This window comes from Lepidochelys kempii, chromosome 5 (genome assembly GCF_965140285.1).
Source record: "Lepidochelys kempii isolate rLepKem1 chromosome 5, rLepKem1.hap1, whole genome shotgun sequence".
NCBI classification, from domain to species: Eukaryota; Metazoa; Chordata; order Testudines; family Cheloniidae; genus Lepidochelys; species Lepidochelys kempii.
In genome coordinates, this window is record NC_136384.1 from 58339424 (window position 1) to 58359040 (window position 19617).

General features: G+C 39.5%; 1 protein-coding gene across 15 annotated transcripts in view; it reads left to right on the forward strand.

Annotated features, from left to right (window-relative positions):
• The window catches only part of ADGRV1 (adhesion G protein-coupled receptor V1), a 412444-nt gene that overhangs the window by 189401 nt on the left and 203426 nt on the right, over window positions 1–19617 (forward strand). For 13 of the 15 annotated variants that reach the window (XR_013635788.1, XR_013635786.1, XR_013635787.1 and 10 more), the window contains 5 exons: window positions 219–403; window positions 692–941; window positions 1138–1277; window positions 2122–2282; window positions 4517–4617. Coding sequence is in view for 12 of the 15 variants with exons in the window: in XM_078852802.1 (XP_078708928.1) it covers window positions 219–403; window positions 692–941; window positions 1138–1277; window positions 2122–2282; window positions 4517–4617 (837 nt within the window). In the remaining 3 variants the exon portion in view is untranslated. The remainder of the gene's footprint in view (window positions 1–218; window positions 404–691; window positions 942–1137; window positions 1278–2121; window positions 2283–4516; window positions 4618–19617) is intronic. The other 2 variants (XM_078852804.1, XM_078852805.1) reach the window with 1 other exon arrangement.

Sequence of the window (19617 nt, forward strand, 5' to 3'; positions counted from 1 at the left end):
ATCAGGACTGGGGCCCAAGATTTGATCAATTAACTTTCCCTTTTGATGACATTTCTCAATATATAAATGTAGTTAAGTAATTTAAATATTTAATTTAATTTATCTTCCTGACATAGTTTTTGTATTGTCGTAAATACTAGTTCTTGAAAATCAAGAAATGATTGTTTTTATACTGCTGTAAGTGATACCATTTTCTTTCTTTCTTTCCCCTGCGTTAGGTAATGGTTGAAGGTGAAAAACAGATGCTCACTGATAAAAGCCGAAATCTTTTCTATGAGATACTCTGTGCTCTTGCTAGCCCAAAGCGCAAAGATACACAGGGCTACAGTCTGCTTGCTGAAGTTACTGAGAAATTTGCCTTTTCCCTCGCGACTGGAGTAAAATGTGGATCACCTGGTGAAAAGTAAATACTTTTTAATTTACAGAATGTGGTAGAAATATCTGACAATAGACTGCCATAGTCCTAGCAGGCTTTAATTACATATATTAGACAGGAGTGCACATTCAGAGTAAATGAGATGAGGACTAGCCTTGATGTATTACCCATATACAGAGATGTACACCATTCTACAGTATTCCCACAAAGCACTGCAGTGGCACCATAGTAGGATGTGGTATTCACTGCACTCCCTGCAATGAAAGGGTAAATGACTGTTCCACTTATCGGATCTTTTTCTTTTTTTTCAAACAGAGGCAAAACCATCCTTGACAGCTGCCCATACATTGCAATAATGGCCCACCACTGGTACCCTCAGCAAATCAATGGACACAAATTTGATGGAAAAGATGGGGATTCAATCAGATTTCCTGAGCGCTTGTTAGAGGTCTCCATTGCCTCCTCCCCTCCTAGAGATGAGAACTGTAAATTTGTACAGTTTACAGAATACAGCAGCCAACAATGGTTTATAACTGGTGAAAAAAGAACTGCTCTAAAAAACAAGGTATGAAAATGCAGCAGCTTCTTTTTATGGGATTTGAATGTAAGTTTCAGTTATTAATCTTTGATCAAACAATGTTCAATGTTTATAGTGTATCATAGTTTGTGTCTGTGCATGTACATGTGGTGTAATTTTATTTATGCACTGACCACTGACTTTTAATTTTGAATACATATTTACCTTGCTTATGTTGTCTTAGATTTTTTCAATGAGTTTGAAGGGTCAGAGTTCATATCCACTGAAAGACAACAATGAAGTTATCTACCGGATTTATTCTGCAGACAGTCGGATTGTTCCACATAAATCTCTGTGCCTCCTTTGGAATCAGGCTGCAGAAAGGTAGATTTTATAAATCACAATTTAGCTTTTCCCTTTCCATAATAGATCTGTGTGTGGTATGTATGGGGTAACTATGTTCAGGTTGCCTTATACTTTCCATTACAAAATAATTTTCATTTTCTTAAGAGTTCTAGCTACTCTATGGTTTGCTGCAGGATCTTAAAACTTGACAAGGGGACAGTTGTATGGAATATCCATGGGGACCCTGCTACATGGGGACATGATTTTAGTGCAAGTTAATGGAAATCACATCACAACAGAAAATTATTTTACTGAAAGTCTGTGAAGACCATGTTACAATGGTCAATCAATCTCTTTCCAAGTCCACTGAGACCACATGCATACAGCCCACTACTGTGACAATTATTTAGTGAAAAATGCATTCTCCAAATAATGTGTATACTTTTTTTTTCAATTAGAGAAGGGTAAAAGGAAGTTGGAAACAGTATTTAAATTTCATTCCAAATAGACAATGCATTTTGATGATTGCATCTGGAAGACATGGAAGATTAAAAAAAAATCTTGAAGTAGCCTTGGTATTTTCGGTTGTTACGGGAATGTTACAGTAACGTTTGTGCTGTCACTTTGAAGTCTGATTAGTATGAGAAATATACAAGCTCACTTTCTTCAATACTTGCATAATGTACAGTGATGCATAGGTAGCTGGTTGTCTCGTGTCTTGGATAAATGCCTTTCAATGGTAAGAAGTAAAACTAGACAGTTACCAGTTTATTCCAGGATTAGGAAAGACACTTTAGCTTCAGCCTCTGATTAGTTTAAGAAATCAGTCTCAACATGAACACTCATGAATGAGGACTTTGTGAATCTTTTGTTTTTGCTGTAGCTGGTTGTCTGATAGTCAGTTCTGCAAAGTGGTTGATGACACTTCAGACTACGTACAATGCTCCTGTTCTCACATGTCCATTTACGCTGTGTATGCCCAGACAGACAACTTGTCCTCATACAATGAAGCTTTTTTCTCTTCTGGATTCATCTGTATTTCAGGTCAGTTGATACAGCCTTATTTTTGTTTATGACTGGTGTGATCTTGTTAAAGAAGAAAATATTATGGTGAACCATCTTTACTGTAAAGGAGTGAAAATGGTTGCTTAGTCTCCACTGAAGTTGAGCAGCAAAGTACTGGGTGTACACTAGCACTGCATCTGTCTCAGAATGACTGTCTAAGATCTTCTTTCTCCAATGCCTGCACAATAATTCCAGTCCACTGCTGGACTTGGATTCAAGAGGCAGAGCTTCTGATTGTGCCACTATTAGGACTGCCATACTTCTTTGTCTTCAAATGTTGTTCATCAGTTCAGTGTGTTACCACAAGTAATCCATATGAGAGAATAAGTCTTGTAGCTGTATTCTGTGAATTCTGATGTTGATAGAGTGAAACTCCATTTCCATACATGTAACTTTTATAAGCCTTTAATAGCACTTTATTGTAATAGTTGTACCTTCTCACTGCTTAAGTGAGAACAGGAAAGCTTCATTGCACAAAAATATTTTGGTGTAATTACAGCCTGATGCTTCAAGAACTCTCAATTACTATTGACATCAGTGGAAGTTGAATATAATAAATACATCGAAAGAATCTAATATTCTGTGAAAAATATCGAATGCAGTGATCTGGTAAAAGGAGGTTTGTGTGGGCTTGAAGGATGCCCCTTGTTTGAAATTTCAGAACCAAATTTACAGGAGGTCTGAGGCAGTCCTCTTGTTCTGATGAAGTCACCCCCTCTTTGGATACTTTAAATCATCCCGTATAGAGATGGGTTTTAAGATATAGTTTACCTCAGGAAATTTTTTTGCACTCGACCAATTAAGAATATGAAAACTAAACTCCCTTCTCCTCATCCCTCAAAAAAGCATGTGCTGAATTCTTAAAGATATGTTGTATGCTCCTCTTCTCCCATTCTGAGTGCAAGGACAGACAAAACTATACATTTTATTTCTTTACCTGCCTGGAAATGAAGAGGCAAGTCACCCGACAATTAAACATTTAAACAAATATTGTCACACACAATTAATTTAGTTCAAATCTTGCATTCTGATAAAAGAATATTCTCAGAATCACTTGAAATGTTATCATTGCCTCCCTTACTCTATGAAGTTGCTCCTGTTGAATGGACTTCAGTAGGATACTTTAGGTGAAACTCAGACTTACGTCTGGTAAACAGACCATCAACCAGCAGTTCTAGATTTAGGAATTGTAAGGAACTTTCACAGCAAATCTTTTCTTCCTACTTAAGAATGAAGTAACAGATATTTTAAAAAGATGAATATTGAAGGAATACCCTGTTTGACTCCAAGTTTGGCTCTCAGGCCTGTAATGTTTTCTTTTGAGCTCATCATTACTATTGTAGATATCACTAGCTAGTGACACAGTAATTCACAGCTGAGTATTTGTGCCACAATCCACCACTTCCTGCTTTCAGAATGTATACCTGTGAGTGAACTGTGTCCCTACCATGTCTTCAACAGAGCACACACGTCCTGGGTTAACATACGACCTTGCCTTCTTCCTGGGGAGTGGGTTTACTGGGAACTCAGTTACAATAATACAATGTGAGCTTCAGCCTAAGGTTCCTCCCTGAGCTTGGTTATTCCTAGAATAGATCATGAAGGAAAGCCCTATCTTTGTTCCCTCTGTCCTCTGAAAACCACCTCCATCGTCTTCATATCCAAGGTGGAGTTAACAAGCCACACCAGCTGCAGTATGTCAGCAGACCCTAGCACCAACTAACGGTGGGTCAAGAGAAGAGTTCTGTCACCGTATTCCAGTACTGATGTCCAAAAGGTCCATACACAATACAGATGGAACATGGGATTCAGAATTAGGACTAGTACAGCTGTTTGTCATAAAGCAATGCTGCACTGTATAAAGCACTGTGCGTTCATTTCAACACTGAAAATTCCCCTTTGCTGCATCTGTGGCTATTGGTTAGTTCTAACATTCCAGTAACTAAAGAAATGAAATGCAAATAAAGTGAAAATGGTGCAAGCACAGAAATGCCCTACATTGTGCATTAGGCCCGTAACTTGTGAAAACTTAAGCACATGCTTAATTATAAGTGCAATTGAGTATTCTGATTGGGAACTAAAAGTTAAGCACATTCGTAAGGTCTTTACAGGATTAGGGCCTTAGTTATGTAATAGTTCCAAAACTACTCTGCCATCTGACATAATGTTTGTCTGTGATTCTTAGAATGATCCTGTTTTTTCTGTTCCCACAGGTTTCACTTTGGCAATTCTTTCACATCTTTTCTGTGCCAGGTGTTCCATGTTTGCAGCTAAACTTCTTACTCATATGATGGTTGCCTGTTTGGGTTCTCAGGTAGGGGGAAAAAAACCTTTGAAGTCTCTGAATTTTGATCAAGTACAGACATTCTTTCTTCTCCCATCTCCCCGTAGTTGCTCCTGAGCGGAGCAGGAGGGTTTGTTTTTTTTTTTAAAGAGAGAATGAGAGAGAGACAGAGTAGCACAAGATATTGCACGTGTGTGTGTGTGAAGTCAGAATTTGTGATATATAACATAAATAAACTGTACTGATAATTAAGTGAAAAATTAGGGGTGATGGAACCAAAATGTCAATGGGGGCTAACACCTCCACTCTGGAAAATACTGTGTGGGCTCCGCCTCTTCATAAAGTCACACACACCCAGGGTGGCGGCAGAGGCAAGCGCAGGATTCTGAGGGGGACCCCCACCTTCCCAGCCTGGAGCTGGTGCCCTCCAATTCTCAGTAGCTCCCCTCGCTCCCCCTCCTAACCCTCCACCCCCCCATTCACAGTGAGCTTCTGCACCCCTTCTTCAGTCAAAATTATATACTTCCAAGCAATGTTAAGCAATACAACTTATAGATGGTTGGAGTATCTATCCTACAGCTGGTAAAGTCGAGTTTTTGGTGGGAGAGTGGGAACATAAAATACTAGCTGAGATGAAACAGTATCTGTGCTAACAACATGGTTTATTGAAATAAATTAGTGGAGTGGAGACAGGAAAAGCACAAATGTTTTAGCGTGTGTATTGTGTATATGTATATATAAAAATGCATATTCCTCTCAAACTAACTTGTAGGAAGCTGTAATTATGCAAGGATAAGAATGCAGAATATTGAGAATATGGGATCTTATTTATTATCAACATTATTACATATCTCTTGGTATGATTTCAAATCAGTACACAGGAACAGCTGTCCTAATTGAATAACCTTAGCTCTTATGCAAAACAAATAGTCACTTTGATATTTCCTAGAGATAAATTCCTGAAGATTGATTAAAGTATCTAAGGGACAGGGCCCTCGTGACACGAATTTAGAAAATTTGTCCAAAGTTGCTAAGGTGGTCTGGATGAATGGGGATGTTTTATTTTTGGTGGCCTAAATTTCTTTTTAATCCAGCAATTGCTATTGAATAGGTATATTTGGTCTTTAGTCTTGTTTGAGTTTTACTCAGTCTTTGGATGGTCTATTGTTAACCCAATTGATTGCAAAAATGCCAGCTTCCTACAGAACCCCTGACCAGCTTATCTAATGCCCCAGTAAAGGATATACATTTTAAACAGAATGATGAATTAATTTCTTTATTGTTAGCAACTAGACTGTGTATTGCACAAAATTATTGAACAAATGTGATCCCTTCTCCTCCTATGGAATTGTGGTATAGTAAAATATGGACTGTCTTTATAATGGAAAAGTTTTCCTTCCAAGTATGTACACAAGAAAAGCATCAAAAAGATAATAAGTATTTAGAAATATTTCTAGTGTACTCAGAGGAGGGAGGCTCCCCAGCCAGCAAACCAGAATCTTTAGCCAGGTTCTTTAGATATTAACATGATCCTGAATAAGTTACATATGATGTAATACATTAATATTTTATTGTAATTTTGCCTTAATAAAAGGTTTAAAACTTTTATTGGACCAACTTCTATCAATAGTTATTTTCTCTTAACAGAATGTGGTCCAATGAAGCATATTCCTTGCCCACCTTGTCTCTCTACTTTTTGGTGGGTTTTTCCAAAGAGCGCTTTCACATATACCTCTTTAGCTGCCTGTTGGCAGGCTTTTGCCCTTAAGAGTGCCTGGTTCAGCAGCTCCATGTTCCTGCATGTTGAACAGAAGAAAGGAAAATTTAAAAAAAAAAAAACAGGTGCTTCAGCTGGGCAATAAATACTTTAACAGTTTGGCCTAACGAAGAGAGTACTTCTTAAGGAAATTAGTACAACTTTTGTAATTATGTTCCGTAGTTGAAGAGTTAAGGACTAGCTTTGATATTGAGTTTCCCAGAAAACAAATCAGAAACACTTGTGAAAGAAGACATGTCACCTGAAACCCTAAATAGGATTGCGTTGAGCCTGATAATGCTGTTTGTATTATGTCTGTGACCTGTCTTGGCTCTCTGATTTGGCTTAGCTATTTTCATACAAAATCTTTAGAAACCCATCTTCCATAATTAGAGTTTACTTGGCTATGTTCACCAACCACTCTGACTTTGGCAGCAGTATTTGCACAGGACATAATTTTAGCAACTTTAGATTGAAGACAATATTCAGATGCCTTAAGCAGACAAATTGGGGTTTCTTGTGTCAAAAAAAAATGTAGCAGGAATAGTCAAGCATGGTTATATCCAGTACCTAAAAACAGATGTTTGGTATTCTGACCCACTCATTGCCTCCAAAACTTCTGTTGGAAAATCCTTGGCAAACAGATTTCTTTCTTTCTTAATTTAAAGATAGAATTATTTCAGTTTAAAAAGTTGCTGCATTCTTTTTTCTTTTTCTCTGTCCTTTTTAGAGTTTTGGGAAAGTACTATCTTAAGTTGTTTCTTTTTATCTTGCTGTGACATCATATTGACATACCACAATTATGTGATGTGTGCAGTCTAGTACTGTATGTCAGATGATAATTGCTGATGTTTTGTCACAACATCTCCACTTGTCTGTCATTGATGGGGAGAGCTGGATGGGAAATGGCTTTCCCATCCCATGAAATTTCCAACTCCTTTCCCCCCCCCCCCCAATCTGTCCTAAATCAGGACCAAAAAACAGTCTCACATTTTTACAGAATGATAATCCAAAAATGTTTTTGGATCAAGTCAACTGGAACATTTTATTTTCAAAATTTTGAAAGATTTTGTTTGTTTTGGCCTGTAATGGATCAGTAACTGATGAATGACAGGAAACAAAGGGTAGAAATAAATGGTCAATTTTCACAGTGAAGAGAGGTAAATAGTGAGGTCGCCCATGAATTAGTATTGGGACCAGTGCCGTTCAACATATTCATAAATGATATGGAAAAACAGTGAGGTGGCAAAGCTTGCAGATGATACAAAATTATTCAAGATAGTTAAGTCCAAAGCTGACTGTGAAGAGTTATAAGGGGATCTACGAAACTGGATGTCTGGGCAAGATGAAATTCAATATTGATAAATGCAAAGTAATGCACATTGTAAAACATAATCTCAACTATACATACAAAATGATGGGGGTATAAAATAGCTATTGCCACTCAAGAAAGATCTTGGAGTCATTGTGGCTAGTTCTCTGCTTAATGTGCAGCAACAGTCAAAAACATTTGGAAAGGGATAGATAGTAAGAAAGAAAACATCATCATACCACTATATAAATGTGTGGTACACCCACACCTTGAATACTACCTGCAGTTGTGGTTGCCCCATCACAAAAAAGATATATTAGAATTGGCAAAAGTACAGAGAAGGACAATAAAACTGAGTAGGGGTATGGAACAGCTTCCATATGGGGAGAGATTAAAAATGACCCACCTTGATTATCATACACATTGTGAAGAGAGTGGTCACTTTGGATGGGCTATTACCAGCAGGAGAGTGAGTTTGGGGGGGGGGGGGGGGCGGAGGGTGAGAAAACCTGGATTTGTGCTGGAAATGGCCCAACTTGATGATCACTTTAGATAAGCTATTACCAGCAGGACAGTGGGGTGGGAGCGGGTATTGTTTAATGGTCTCTGTGTGTATATAATGTCTTCTGCAGTTTCCACGGTATGCATCCGATGAAGTGAGCTGTAGCTCACGAAAGCTCATGCTCAGATAAATTGGTTAGTCTCTAAGGTGCCACAAGTACTCCTTTTCTTTTTGCAAAGACAGACTAACACGGCTGTTACTCTGAAACCATTAAAAATACTGATACTGTTCAGTTTACAAAAGAGATGACGAAGGGAGGATATGACAGAGGTCTATAAAATCATGAATGGTGTGGAGAAAGTGAATAAGGAAGTGTTTATTTACCCCTTCCCATAACATAAGAACCAGGGGTCAGCCAATGAAAGTAATGTTTCAAGCAAACATCAGGAAGTATTACTTCACACAACACTCAGTTAACCTATGGAATTCATTGCCAGAGGATGTTGTGAAGGCCAAAAATATAACTGGTTTCAAAAAAGCATTAGAAAATTTCACGGAGGATAGGTCCATCAATGACTATTAGCCAAGATGGTCAGGAATGCAGCCCCATGCTGTGGGTGTTCCTAAACCTCTGACTGCTGGAGCTGGATGGTGGGATAGCGCACTCGATACGTTGCCCTCTTTTCTTCACTCTCTCTGAAGCATCTGTCACCAGCCACTGTCAGAAGAGAGGATATTGGGCTAGATGGACCACTGATCTGACCCAGTATGGCCATTCTTGTATTCTTGTATAATTGTTTTAAATATAAATTAACGAAAATTTTGAAACATAGTCATTTTGATCCAAAAAATGCAACTTTGGTTGGAAAGTGTCAAAATGGGATGTTTCCACAATTTTTAAAAAAAAAAATTTTTTTTTAATCTGGAGATTTGTTGAAACTGTTCCTTTTCTGCAGATTGTTTCGGTTTATAGAAATCTGCATTTTCTATTGAAAAATGTTTCAGAAAATTTCTGACCAGCTCTACTTTTGAGCTTTTCCTCTGGATAAAGATCAGAGGCAGTTCTTATGCTAACAAAGATCTCAGAAGTTAAGACCCATATATCCCTCTTCCTAGCAGAAGGTCAGCAGCCAATAGATGATACCTGTGATGTTAGTTCAACTTCTCTCACATCTTTGTTGTCTTCTAATGTATTTAAGCATTTTGGGGAGGAAGATGAGGTTGTGAACTGCATTTGTTTTCTTTCTTCATTTTTTTGGTCTTTTCCCGTAATCAGCCTCAGAACAGGCAAGTTAATACATGTATGGAAAACTAATATGAAACACATATACCCAGTGGAAGGGTAAAAGGCGGGAAGCAATAATGGAGAAAGACTTACAGAAAATAGTGGATGGCAAATTAGAAGGTTTGCAAGACCATATGGCAGTGTAAGAAGTCCGTGCTGCCAATGTAAAGGCATAACTTTGTGGAGTAGGGAGGTAATAATCTATGTTCAAATGTTTGTGGTGCCTGGAATATTGTATTCAGTTTTTGGCACCACTTCAGAAGAACTTCGAAGTTGAGGGAATACAAAGAAGAGCCAGAAAAATGATGGGACAGCCATTTTGTTGCTTGATACGAACTTCTATATGTGGTGGTTTCCTCCCCTGAACGCTTGCTACCATTCTGTTAACCTTGCTATCTAATTTGAGTCATTTTCAAAATGTGAAAATCCAGGAATGTTCTAAAATGTATTTAGCAAGTATCAAGCTTCTTTTCCTGTTCACCCCCTCAATCCATAACGGGGTCTCCAGCTGCCCTTTCCACTGTGTTGGGGGCTCTGTGGACCAGCTGTAAAGCTGCCAGTAAGGGTGGGGTGTAAGCATTAGAAGAAAGGCCTGTTCTGCAGGGGCAGCTGCTCAAGCATTTAGCTACTGCTTAGGCAGGAAGGAGGAGCCAGCTGGAGAGCAGCCATTCAGAAGGAGAAAGTGTTTCCGGAGCACTGGGAAAGATGGCGGGAGCTGATCAGTAGGAGCCAGCTGAATTTTTCAGCTGTTGAGCAGCTGAAAGGATATTGACACCCACTCAGTTGTGCTGCCATAAGCAGACAGATGGTCTGCCTGTCGGGTAGGACTGGCCCTGGTTGTGGGGGAATAGAGTTATGATGAAAGATTTTTAAAAACTATATATGTATACCTTAGCTAGGTGAGAACTAATGAGGGATGTAACATAAGCTACAAATATTTAAACGGTATACATATCATTGGAAGTTTATTAGGTAACCTAGACCTTTGATTTTTGCTGACTAATGAGCCTGTATGATGGGAGCTCATTTTAAGAAACAAATGAATGTTTGAACAGTTATTGTGTAAAAAGTCAATGCTAAAATGTTCCTTGTATTTATATTGAACATTTATCAGAACATTGGTATTTTTTATCCTTTTAACCTTGAAACAGTAACTAATAGAGGCATTTGGGAGAACAGCTAGTAAAGCTTGCATCGTGCCAACTGGACAGAAAAAAGCTGTAAGTGGCTAGCTTATCTCAGACTATGTATCTGAGTGCAAGCTTTGAGAGACAAGCGTGAAGTATCTTTATCTTGGACTTAGGTTGCTTGCGTTGTGGTCGCATGTGTTTAGGAAAGGTTTAGATTAATGGTAAAAGGACTTTACATTTTTACATAATGGTATCCTCTATAATCCAGTTTCAGCTGTAACTCTCTAAAATGAAATTGGCACTAACTGTTTAGGTATATGCATTCATATTTTGAGTATCTTGCATTCATACCCAGATATAGTATTCTAGTCATCATGGAACAAAAGTAATGATTCAGGAAAGAATATATTTTGGGACTTTGCAGGACTGTGGCAATACATCACCCCGGATGTTAAAATTAGGATTCCAGTGATCTTTGTATATATTTCAATTGAGATGCATTAACTATGGCAAACTGTAGGTGGCAGTCAAATCTTTTCACCAAAACTGCTGATTAAACTTTCACTGCCAACACTGTACCAGTTCATGGTTGAAAATAATAATTCATTGTCTTGAACAGTGGCTCTCAAGCTATGTTCAACAGAATTCTTCCAGGGTGGCCTCCTTCTAGTGTAATAATGAAGCCTTTGCAAGTCTTTGAGCAGTGATGTTTCTGCATGTAGCAGATCAAGTTTATGGGAGTTAGTCCATCTCAGTTGAAAGATATATAAACCAAGATCTTTCCAATACTTGTTTTTTTGCATCCAGGCTGACATATAATAGCACGATTTCAGTTTCTGAAACACATTATTTCTTGAATCCTTAGTTTGTACTAATGAGTTTATTTTCATTTGTTTCCTTAACATTGTCCTAATATTATTATTTCATGTAACAAATCCATATATGTACAGGATGTAAAGATTCGGGATTTATATTTGGGGAGGCTGGGAGTGGAGCTAATTCAGGAGAAGATGTACGTATTTTGATAAGTGGTTCCAAATATGAATAAGATTGGGGACCCCTGTTCTATTAGTCCACTCCTCCTAATCAATAAAATACCTCTTTGAAAAGGTAAAGGAAAAACTTTTGGAAAAGAGACACTCATAACACAGCAGCATCGTTCACTTAGTCTTACCAATAATAGTAATTATAATCACTTAAACCACTGGGCTAAATTCACCCTGATATAACTCTATTGACTTCAGTGGAGGCTCACCAGGAAGAGAGAGGCCCACTGTGTTAAACCCTTAAGTTATTAAATCTCAGAGGAAATAAGTTTTTTCTTTGATTGTCATTTATTTGTGATTTTTCTTCTTAAATTGCTTTTCTAAAATAACCCGAGTTGGAGATGGAATTTTTCAACATTTTAGTTTAAGATAAGACTAAAATTTCTTACAATTCACTATTTGTCTGCCTTCTTGTTGTAGTTGTGTTGGTCCCAGGATATTAGAGAGGCAAGGTTGGTGAGGTAATACCTTTTATTGGACCAACTTCTGTTGTCGAGAAAAGCTTTTGAGCTCACACAGACCTCTTCTTCATATCTGTGTAAGCTTAAAAACTTGTCTCTCTCTCCAGCAGAAGTTGGTCCAATAAAAAGTACTACCTCATGCTCCTTGTCGCTAATCCATGATTTGGTAGAATTGTTTGTTTATTCTTGGGATTTGACTAGTTTTGGAGGGTGCTAGAGGAATTACCTCCCTTAGATCTAACAGAATTCTTAATGCTGCACTGTGAATTTTAAGAAGCATACAGGAGCCTAATGTGGATGACCATGGTGGCAGGGAGTCACATGGAAGCAGGGGAAGTTGTCTGAGATTCCTGAGGGGGAAAGAGGCGCATTGGACAGTCTGGGAGTGAGCAGGAGGGAGAGAGCCAAAAGACGAAATGAGGGAACATGGACTGGGGCGTGGAAGGGAAGAAGTCACATAATGAGGCTGGGGTTTAATCCTGCAGAGCTGGAAAGCTTTACCATTGTCCTTTTGTGACCCTGAAGTTCTACAGGGAATCCTGCCACTAAACAATCTTTGATCTTGAAAAAATAAACACATCATAACATAAGGAAATTCTCCATTTCCCTTCATCCTGCTGCATCCCCCAACCCAAAACAAATTAATCTGGAGTTATGGTTGTAAATATCTACCAGTTATTTGCAGGGTAGGTAGGAGGGAGATGTATAAAAAAATATTGAAGATTTCTGAACACACACGTTTAGCTTGGAAACTGAAAGTTAATACTGCACTTTAAAAAAATGTTATGCAACCTCAGCACTGCTGCTATTTTACCAGTTAAATGGAAGTGCAGCTATTTTTCCATTGTTCCATTCTTTAAGGCCATAGTGTTTTCATTTCTGTTGGGGTTAATTCCAAAATGTAACCTTTCTGCCAGATGGTTAACAGTAGCAAAAAGAGCTGGATTCAGTATGTCTTAAGAAACTCAACCCATTAGAGCACCCACCCAGACCCCGGGGAAAACTGAACACACCCTCCATGGATACCCTTTCCCACTTGCAAGCATTCTGAGGCTGCGTACAGTCAAGGAAATCTTTGTTAGCGTGAAGAGTCATAACCTTGGGAAAACACATCAACAGAATATATATGCAAGTAAAGAGTAAAATACCTATCCTCTTCATAACTTTGGCAGTAGTCTAACTCCCTTCCCACCTGCCACTTAGAATGTTGTACAGACAGTAATCCCTTGGTCTTACCATCTCACCCATCCACCTAACCTCCTCTCGTGATTTGGATCAAAAAGTAGTAGCCCAAGGGTGTCTTTGCAGGTCTATCTCCCTGCCCAAGGGAGCTCCATGCCGGGTCCTGTCTGGAGGCACTGTCACCTAACCCAGTTTAGTAATTCAAATGTATTAAGGAGCAGGGTAGACTGGGCCTCTCCAGAGTCACTAAGCTCTGCTGTTGTCTTCTGCACTGTCTCTTGCCATAAAATTCTCTGTGATGGCTCTTACAGCAAAGTTCTCAGTCTGCATTGCGTCTTGCTGTGAAGTCCCACAGGAGGGGAGCCAAGAGCACTAAGGCAGACCCTTGAGCAGAGTCCTGCCTCTTAGAAACGAGCTTTTGGCCGCAAGGTAAGGCTTCTTTACCTTCTCTGAGCCTTGCTGGGAGCCTATTACCTTTCTAAATCTAAATTTATTTATCGTTATGGTGACTTCCCAAATGTTTCTAAAGAAATAATGGGTAGGTAGTCTATGCAAATGAAGCTCTCAATGGCAACACTATATGATGAGATTTAGCATAAACCTGAAGCACTTTGGGACTATGGACCTTTAAGGACAAGAGCCAAACCTAAATAACAGATAGCTTACATGTAATTACAGAGGGAGCTCTGTCAGAGACTGGGTCATGGGCAGTCATGCCTAGTGGCTGGAGCAGGAGTCAGGAGCCAGGAACAGGAGGCCAGATGTCAGAGCCAAAGTCAGGAATTGGAGCTGAGAGTCAGAGCCTAGTTACCTGGAGAATATCTGAGGCAAGACTGTCTCTGAGGCAGGGCTGGGCCCAAGTCTGGAACAAGGCAGGAACAGAACTAGAACAAGGCAAGAGCAATCACAGCCCATGGGCAAATATTGAGCAGCCACCAAACTGCTGCTGTGCCTAAGAGCTGATCTGCTGATTCTTCCCACCAGTCAGGTTGTGTAGCCCAGTGCTTCTCAAGTTATCTGATGTTGGGGACCAGCAATTTTTTTTTCCAATGTGCGCACAGACCGGCAGCTGATGGCTCGCGGACCAGCACCAGTCCGTTGACCACCACTTTGGGTAGCACTGGTGTAGCCAACTATCTGCCAGCTGTACCTGTTAGATAGCTTGGAGACTGGCTCTGCTGCAGGCCCTGATTCCTGATAGTCAGGTCTAGGTCAGGAAAAATGGTGCTGGTGAAGTATCTCTGTTACTTTTACATCATTCCGTACAAGAAGGGGGAATTCATGCACTTAACTCTGGCTGAGTGATCCGGCTGGTAATGAAGAGAACTGTTTCAGATATTCTAACTAGACTATCCCTAACAATATACATTTTTTCATCAACTAACATGTTATTTGTATATCGGCTAACATATTTATTTACTTAATTATTTATTTATATTCCTGATGACTTGCCACCCTTCTAATGCCTACGTATCACTGTTTTTGCCACTGTTAGGAATGATACTCACTCCTTACCTTGTTTGGTCCCCATTTCAGTTACGAAACATAATGTAACATCAGAGCAGAACCTGTTGGTATCTCCTGCTTGTCTCCTACTGATTGTCAAAATTTTTGGATGTATGAACAACGCCATACCATGTGTTTATGATGTCACTCTGTACTCCCACATCTCTCGCTTTTTCACAATACCCTATCCTCCTTGATGGTGTCAAGGATAGTCTGTTTATCACTGCAAAGCACAACTGCTTGAGATTTATTGCCTTGCAGCTCATTTCTGTTATAAATGTTTGGGGGGCCACATGTGAAAGGACATAGACAGCAGCATTCCCAAGTTGTCTGACTTTGCCTCACTGTAAAGCAGGGAGTGCTGCCATCTCTAAACACTTGTTGGGTATGTCTCTCGTGTTGACATACCTGTGCTGGCTTTTATCTAGCTAGCTTTGGAACAGGAGTGGGTAAGTCAACACAACACCTGTATCTGAGCATTCTGTACAGCCCGCTGGAACTCTGGGTAATTAATTACTTTAGCACATTCTGAAGCCCACATAGCTTCACTGCTCCAGTACCTGAGCTAGCTAGATGAAAGCTAGCTTGTGTATGTCTACATGTACTGCAATCGCATCCCATGATTGCAGCGTAGACATACCCTCAGACACTGCCAGTAGCATCACACCCACATTGCTCACCTTTCCCTCCTGTTCACTGGAGCCTACCTCCTCTCTTCTCCCTCCATTCTGTGCTAGCCACTGCAACCCTGCCTTGTGCCATCCCCGTCTAGATGTGAGCTTAGGTGCCTCCATTGCTGCTTCCATTTGGCAAATTTCCCATTCCCCATTTGTCCACTGAAGACTTTCCTCAACCTCCACCCCAGTGCCTTGGTGGAAAGAAATGGAGACCCTCTCCCGCTGTTCCCCACCCTGATTACTCTTCTCTCACTTATAAATTCTATGTCTGACAACACCTACATCATCCATCTGGCTTCATGGAATTTGATAAAGGGTACAACTGAGGGAAGAATTGAATGCTGCATGTTTGATAAAGCAGATGCTGTCCTAAACAAGAGATACAATTTGCAGCCAGAAGTGGTGGAGTAACATATTCATAAAGACCAAACTACTCATTGCTGTAATTAAGTTTGTGTAGATAAATTTGTGACCGCAGCAGTTCTATCTGGAGGTAGCAGTTGAGTTTTACTTTTTGGTAGTTGTAATTTCTTTGTTTGTTTGTTTTTTTGCCTGATCTTGCAAAAGAGATATTAATCAAAACTGCTATTTTAAAATCATTTAAAAAATTTATTTCATTTTGTAAATAAGAAATAATGTAAACAAGTCATATAATACACAGGCCATGAAAGAGATTGATTTTTGTTTTATTTCCTATGAGCACATAACATACCTGCTTTATCTCCCCAGAGGAAATAAAACAAAAATTGCATGAAAAATATTTAAATGAATAAAACCATGAACATGTGAGGAACAGTGGGGAGGGGTGTGGGGGGGAAATAAACATGGGGAAATAGTTTTACTTTGTGTAATGACCCATCCACTCCCAGTCTTTATTCAAGCCTAAGTTAATTTTGTCCAGTTTGCAATTTAATTCCAATTCAGCAGTCTCTCGTTGGAGTCTGTTTTTGAAGTCTTTTTGTTGAAGAATTGCCAGTTTTAGGTCTGTAATCGAGTGAGCAAAGAGATTAAAGTGTTCTCCGACTGGTTTTTGAATGTTATAATTCTTGACATCTGATTTGTGTCCATTTATTCTTTTATGTAGAGACTGTCCGGTTTGGCCAATGTACATGGCAGAGGGGCATTGCTGGCACATGATGGCATATATCACATTGGTAGATGTGCAGGTGAATGAGCCTCTGATAGTGTGGCTGATGTGATTAGGCCCTATGATGGTGTCCCCGAATAGATATGTGGACACAGTTGGTAACGGGCTTTGTTGAAAGGATAGGTTCCTGGGTTAGTGGTTCTGTTGTGTGGTGTGCGGTTGCTGGTGCGTATTTGCTTCAGGTTGGGGGGCTGTCTGTAAGCAAGGACTGGCCTATCTCCCAAGATCTGTGAGAGTGCTGGGTCGTCCTTCAGGATAGGTTGTAGATCCTTGATGATGCGTTGGAGAGGTTTTAGTTGGGGGCTGTAGGTGATGGCTAGTGGTGTTCTGTTATTTTCTTTGTTGGGCCTGTCCTGTAGTAGGTAACTTCTGGGTACTCTTCTGGCTCTGTCAATCTGTTTCTTCAACTGTGTCCATGTATCTATTCAGGGGACACCATCATACGGCAAAATAATATCAGCCACACTGTCAGAGGCTCATTCACGTGCACATCTACCAATGTGATATGTGCCAGCAATGCCTCTCTGCCATGTACATTGGCCAAACCGGACAGTCTCTACGTAAAAGAATAAATGGACACAAATCAGACTTCAAGAATTATAACATTCAAAAACCAGTCGGAGAACACTTCAATCTCTTTGGTCATCAATTACAGTCCTAAAAGTGGCAATTCTTCAATAAAAAAACTTCAGAAACAAACTCCAACAAGAAACTGCTGAATTGGAATTAATTTGCAAACTAGACACCATTAAATAAGGCTTGAATAAAGACTGGGAGTGGATAGGTCATTAAACAAAGTAAAACTATTTACCCATGTTTGGTTTTTCCCCCCTACTGTTCCTCACACGTTCTTGTCAACTGCTGGAAATGGCCCACCTTGATTATCACTACAAAAGGTTTTTTCTCTCCTGCTGGTAATAGCTCACCTTACCTGATCGCTCTTGTTACAGTGCGTATGGTAACACCCATTGTTTCATGTTCTCTGGGTATATAAAATCCCCCTCCTGTATTTTCCATTGCATGCATCCGATGAAGTGAGCTGTAGCTCACAAAAGCTTATGCTCAAATAAATTTGTTAGTCCTCAAGGTGCCACAAGTACTCCTTTTCATTTGGGAAAGGAGGATCATATAAAGGAAGGATGGGGTCCACCTATACCAAAATGGAACCATACTTCTGGCATGTAAAATTAAAAAGGTCATGAAGGAGTTTTTAATCTAAGGACTAGGGGAAAGCTGACAGGTGTGGAGGAGCACACATTTTGGACAGGAACATCCCTTGGGAAGGATTTATTAAAAGGGATACTCTATATCCTACTAAACAGGAGAGGATAGAAGTTGACAAAGGTATGAACTGAAGAGAAACAGTCAAATGAAAGAGTTCCATTCAGTTACATCACATGAAGGCAGACATCTAAATATTGGCAGATTTTATAAGTGTTTGTATACAAATGCAAGAAGTCTAAATGCAAATATGGGTGACTTTGAGTCCCTGGTATTAAATGAGGATATTGATGCAATAGCCATCACAGAAACTTAGTGGAACCATGATAATCAATCAGACAGTAATATCCGAGTACGTCATGCTGGTGGGGGAGTGGTATATATGTGAAAGAAAGCGGAGTCAAACATAGAAAGCATAGAAAACATCTTTAATTAAACTGTATCATACAATCTTTATGGGTAAAAATATCTTCCTTCAATAGTAAGAGTGTAGCAGTTGGATTATACTACTCACCATCCAACTAGGATAGTGATGTGAGTATGTAATGCCCGGGGAGATTAGAAAGGCCACAAGAACAGAAAACCCAATAATAATGGGGGATTTCAACTATCCCCATATTATGGGTAAATGTCACCTCAAGATGGGATTCAGAGAAAATTTCTAGACATCATTAATGACTGCTCCTTTGAGCAGCTAGTCCTGGGACCCACAAGGGGAGAGGCAATTCTTGATTTAGCCCTAAGTGGGGCACAAGATCTGTAAAACACGTGAATATAGCTGAACTTCTTGGTGAATGTAATTAAATTTAATATCCGGGGGGGCGGGGGAAAGACCAAAGAAATCCATCACAGTAGAATTTTACTTGTGCGGGGGGGACAACAAAATGAGGAGGCTAGTTCACTGGAAATTGAAAGGAGCAGTCACAACAGTGAAATGCCTTCAAGCTGTATGGAAACTTTTTAAAAATACCATAGTAGAGGTTCAAACTAGATGTACAGCCCAAATGAAAAAACAAAACAAGAGGACCCGAAAAAAACCCTGCCATCATGGCTAAACAGAATAAAAGAGGTGATTACACACAAAGACATCCTATAGAAAGTGGAAGTCAGATCCTACTGAGGAAAATAGAAAGGAGTATAAACTCTAGCAAGTTAAGTGTAAAAGTATAATTAGTCAGGTAAAAAGAGAATTTGAAGAGCAATTAGCAAAAAACACAAACTAACAGCAATTTTTTGGTAAGTACATCAGAAGTAGGAAGCCTGCCAAACTACCAATGGGGCCACTGGATAATCAAGTTTCTAAAGGAGCATTCAAGGAGGACTAGGCCATTGCAGAGAAACTAAATTTAATTCTTTGCATTGGTCCTCACTGCAGAGGATGTGAGGGAGATTCCCACATCTGAGCCAATCTTTTTAGATGACAAATCTGAGGAACTGTCCCAGACTGAGGTATCAAAATGATAAACCGTAATAAGGAACCAGGCCCAGAGGGTATTCATCCAAGAGTTCTGAAGGAATTCAAATATCAAATTGCAGAACTATTAACTGTGGAATGTAACCAATTATTTAAATCTGCTCCAGTACCAGATGAAAGCAATGAGACAGCAATTTTTAAAAGAATGCTTCAGAGACAATCCTGGCTCTTACGGCCAGTAAGCCTAATTTCAGTACAGGCAAATTGGTTGAAACTGTAATAAAGAACAGAATATCAAACACGTTGGAAAAAGTACAGAGAAGTGCAACAAAAATGAGTAGGAGGAGAGATTAAAAATATTGGGACTATTCAGCTTGGAAAAGAGATGACC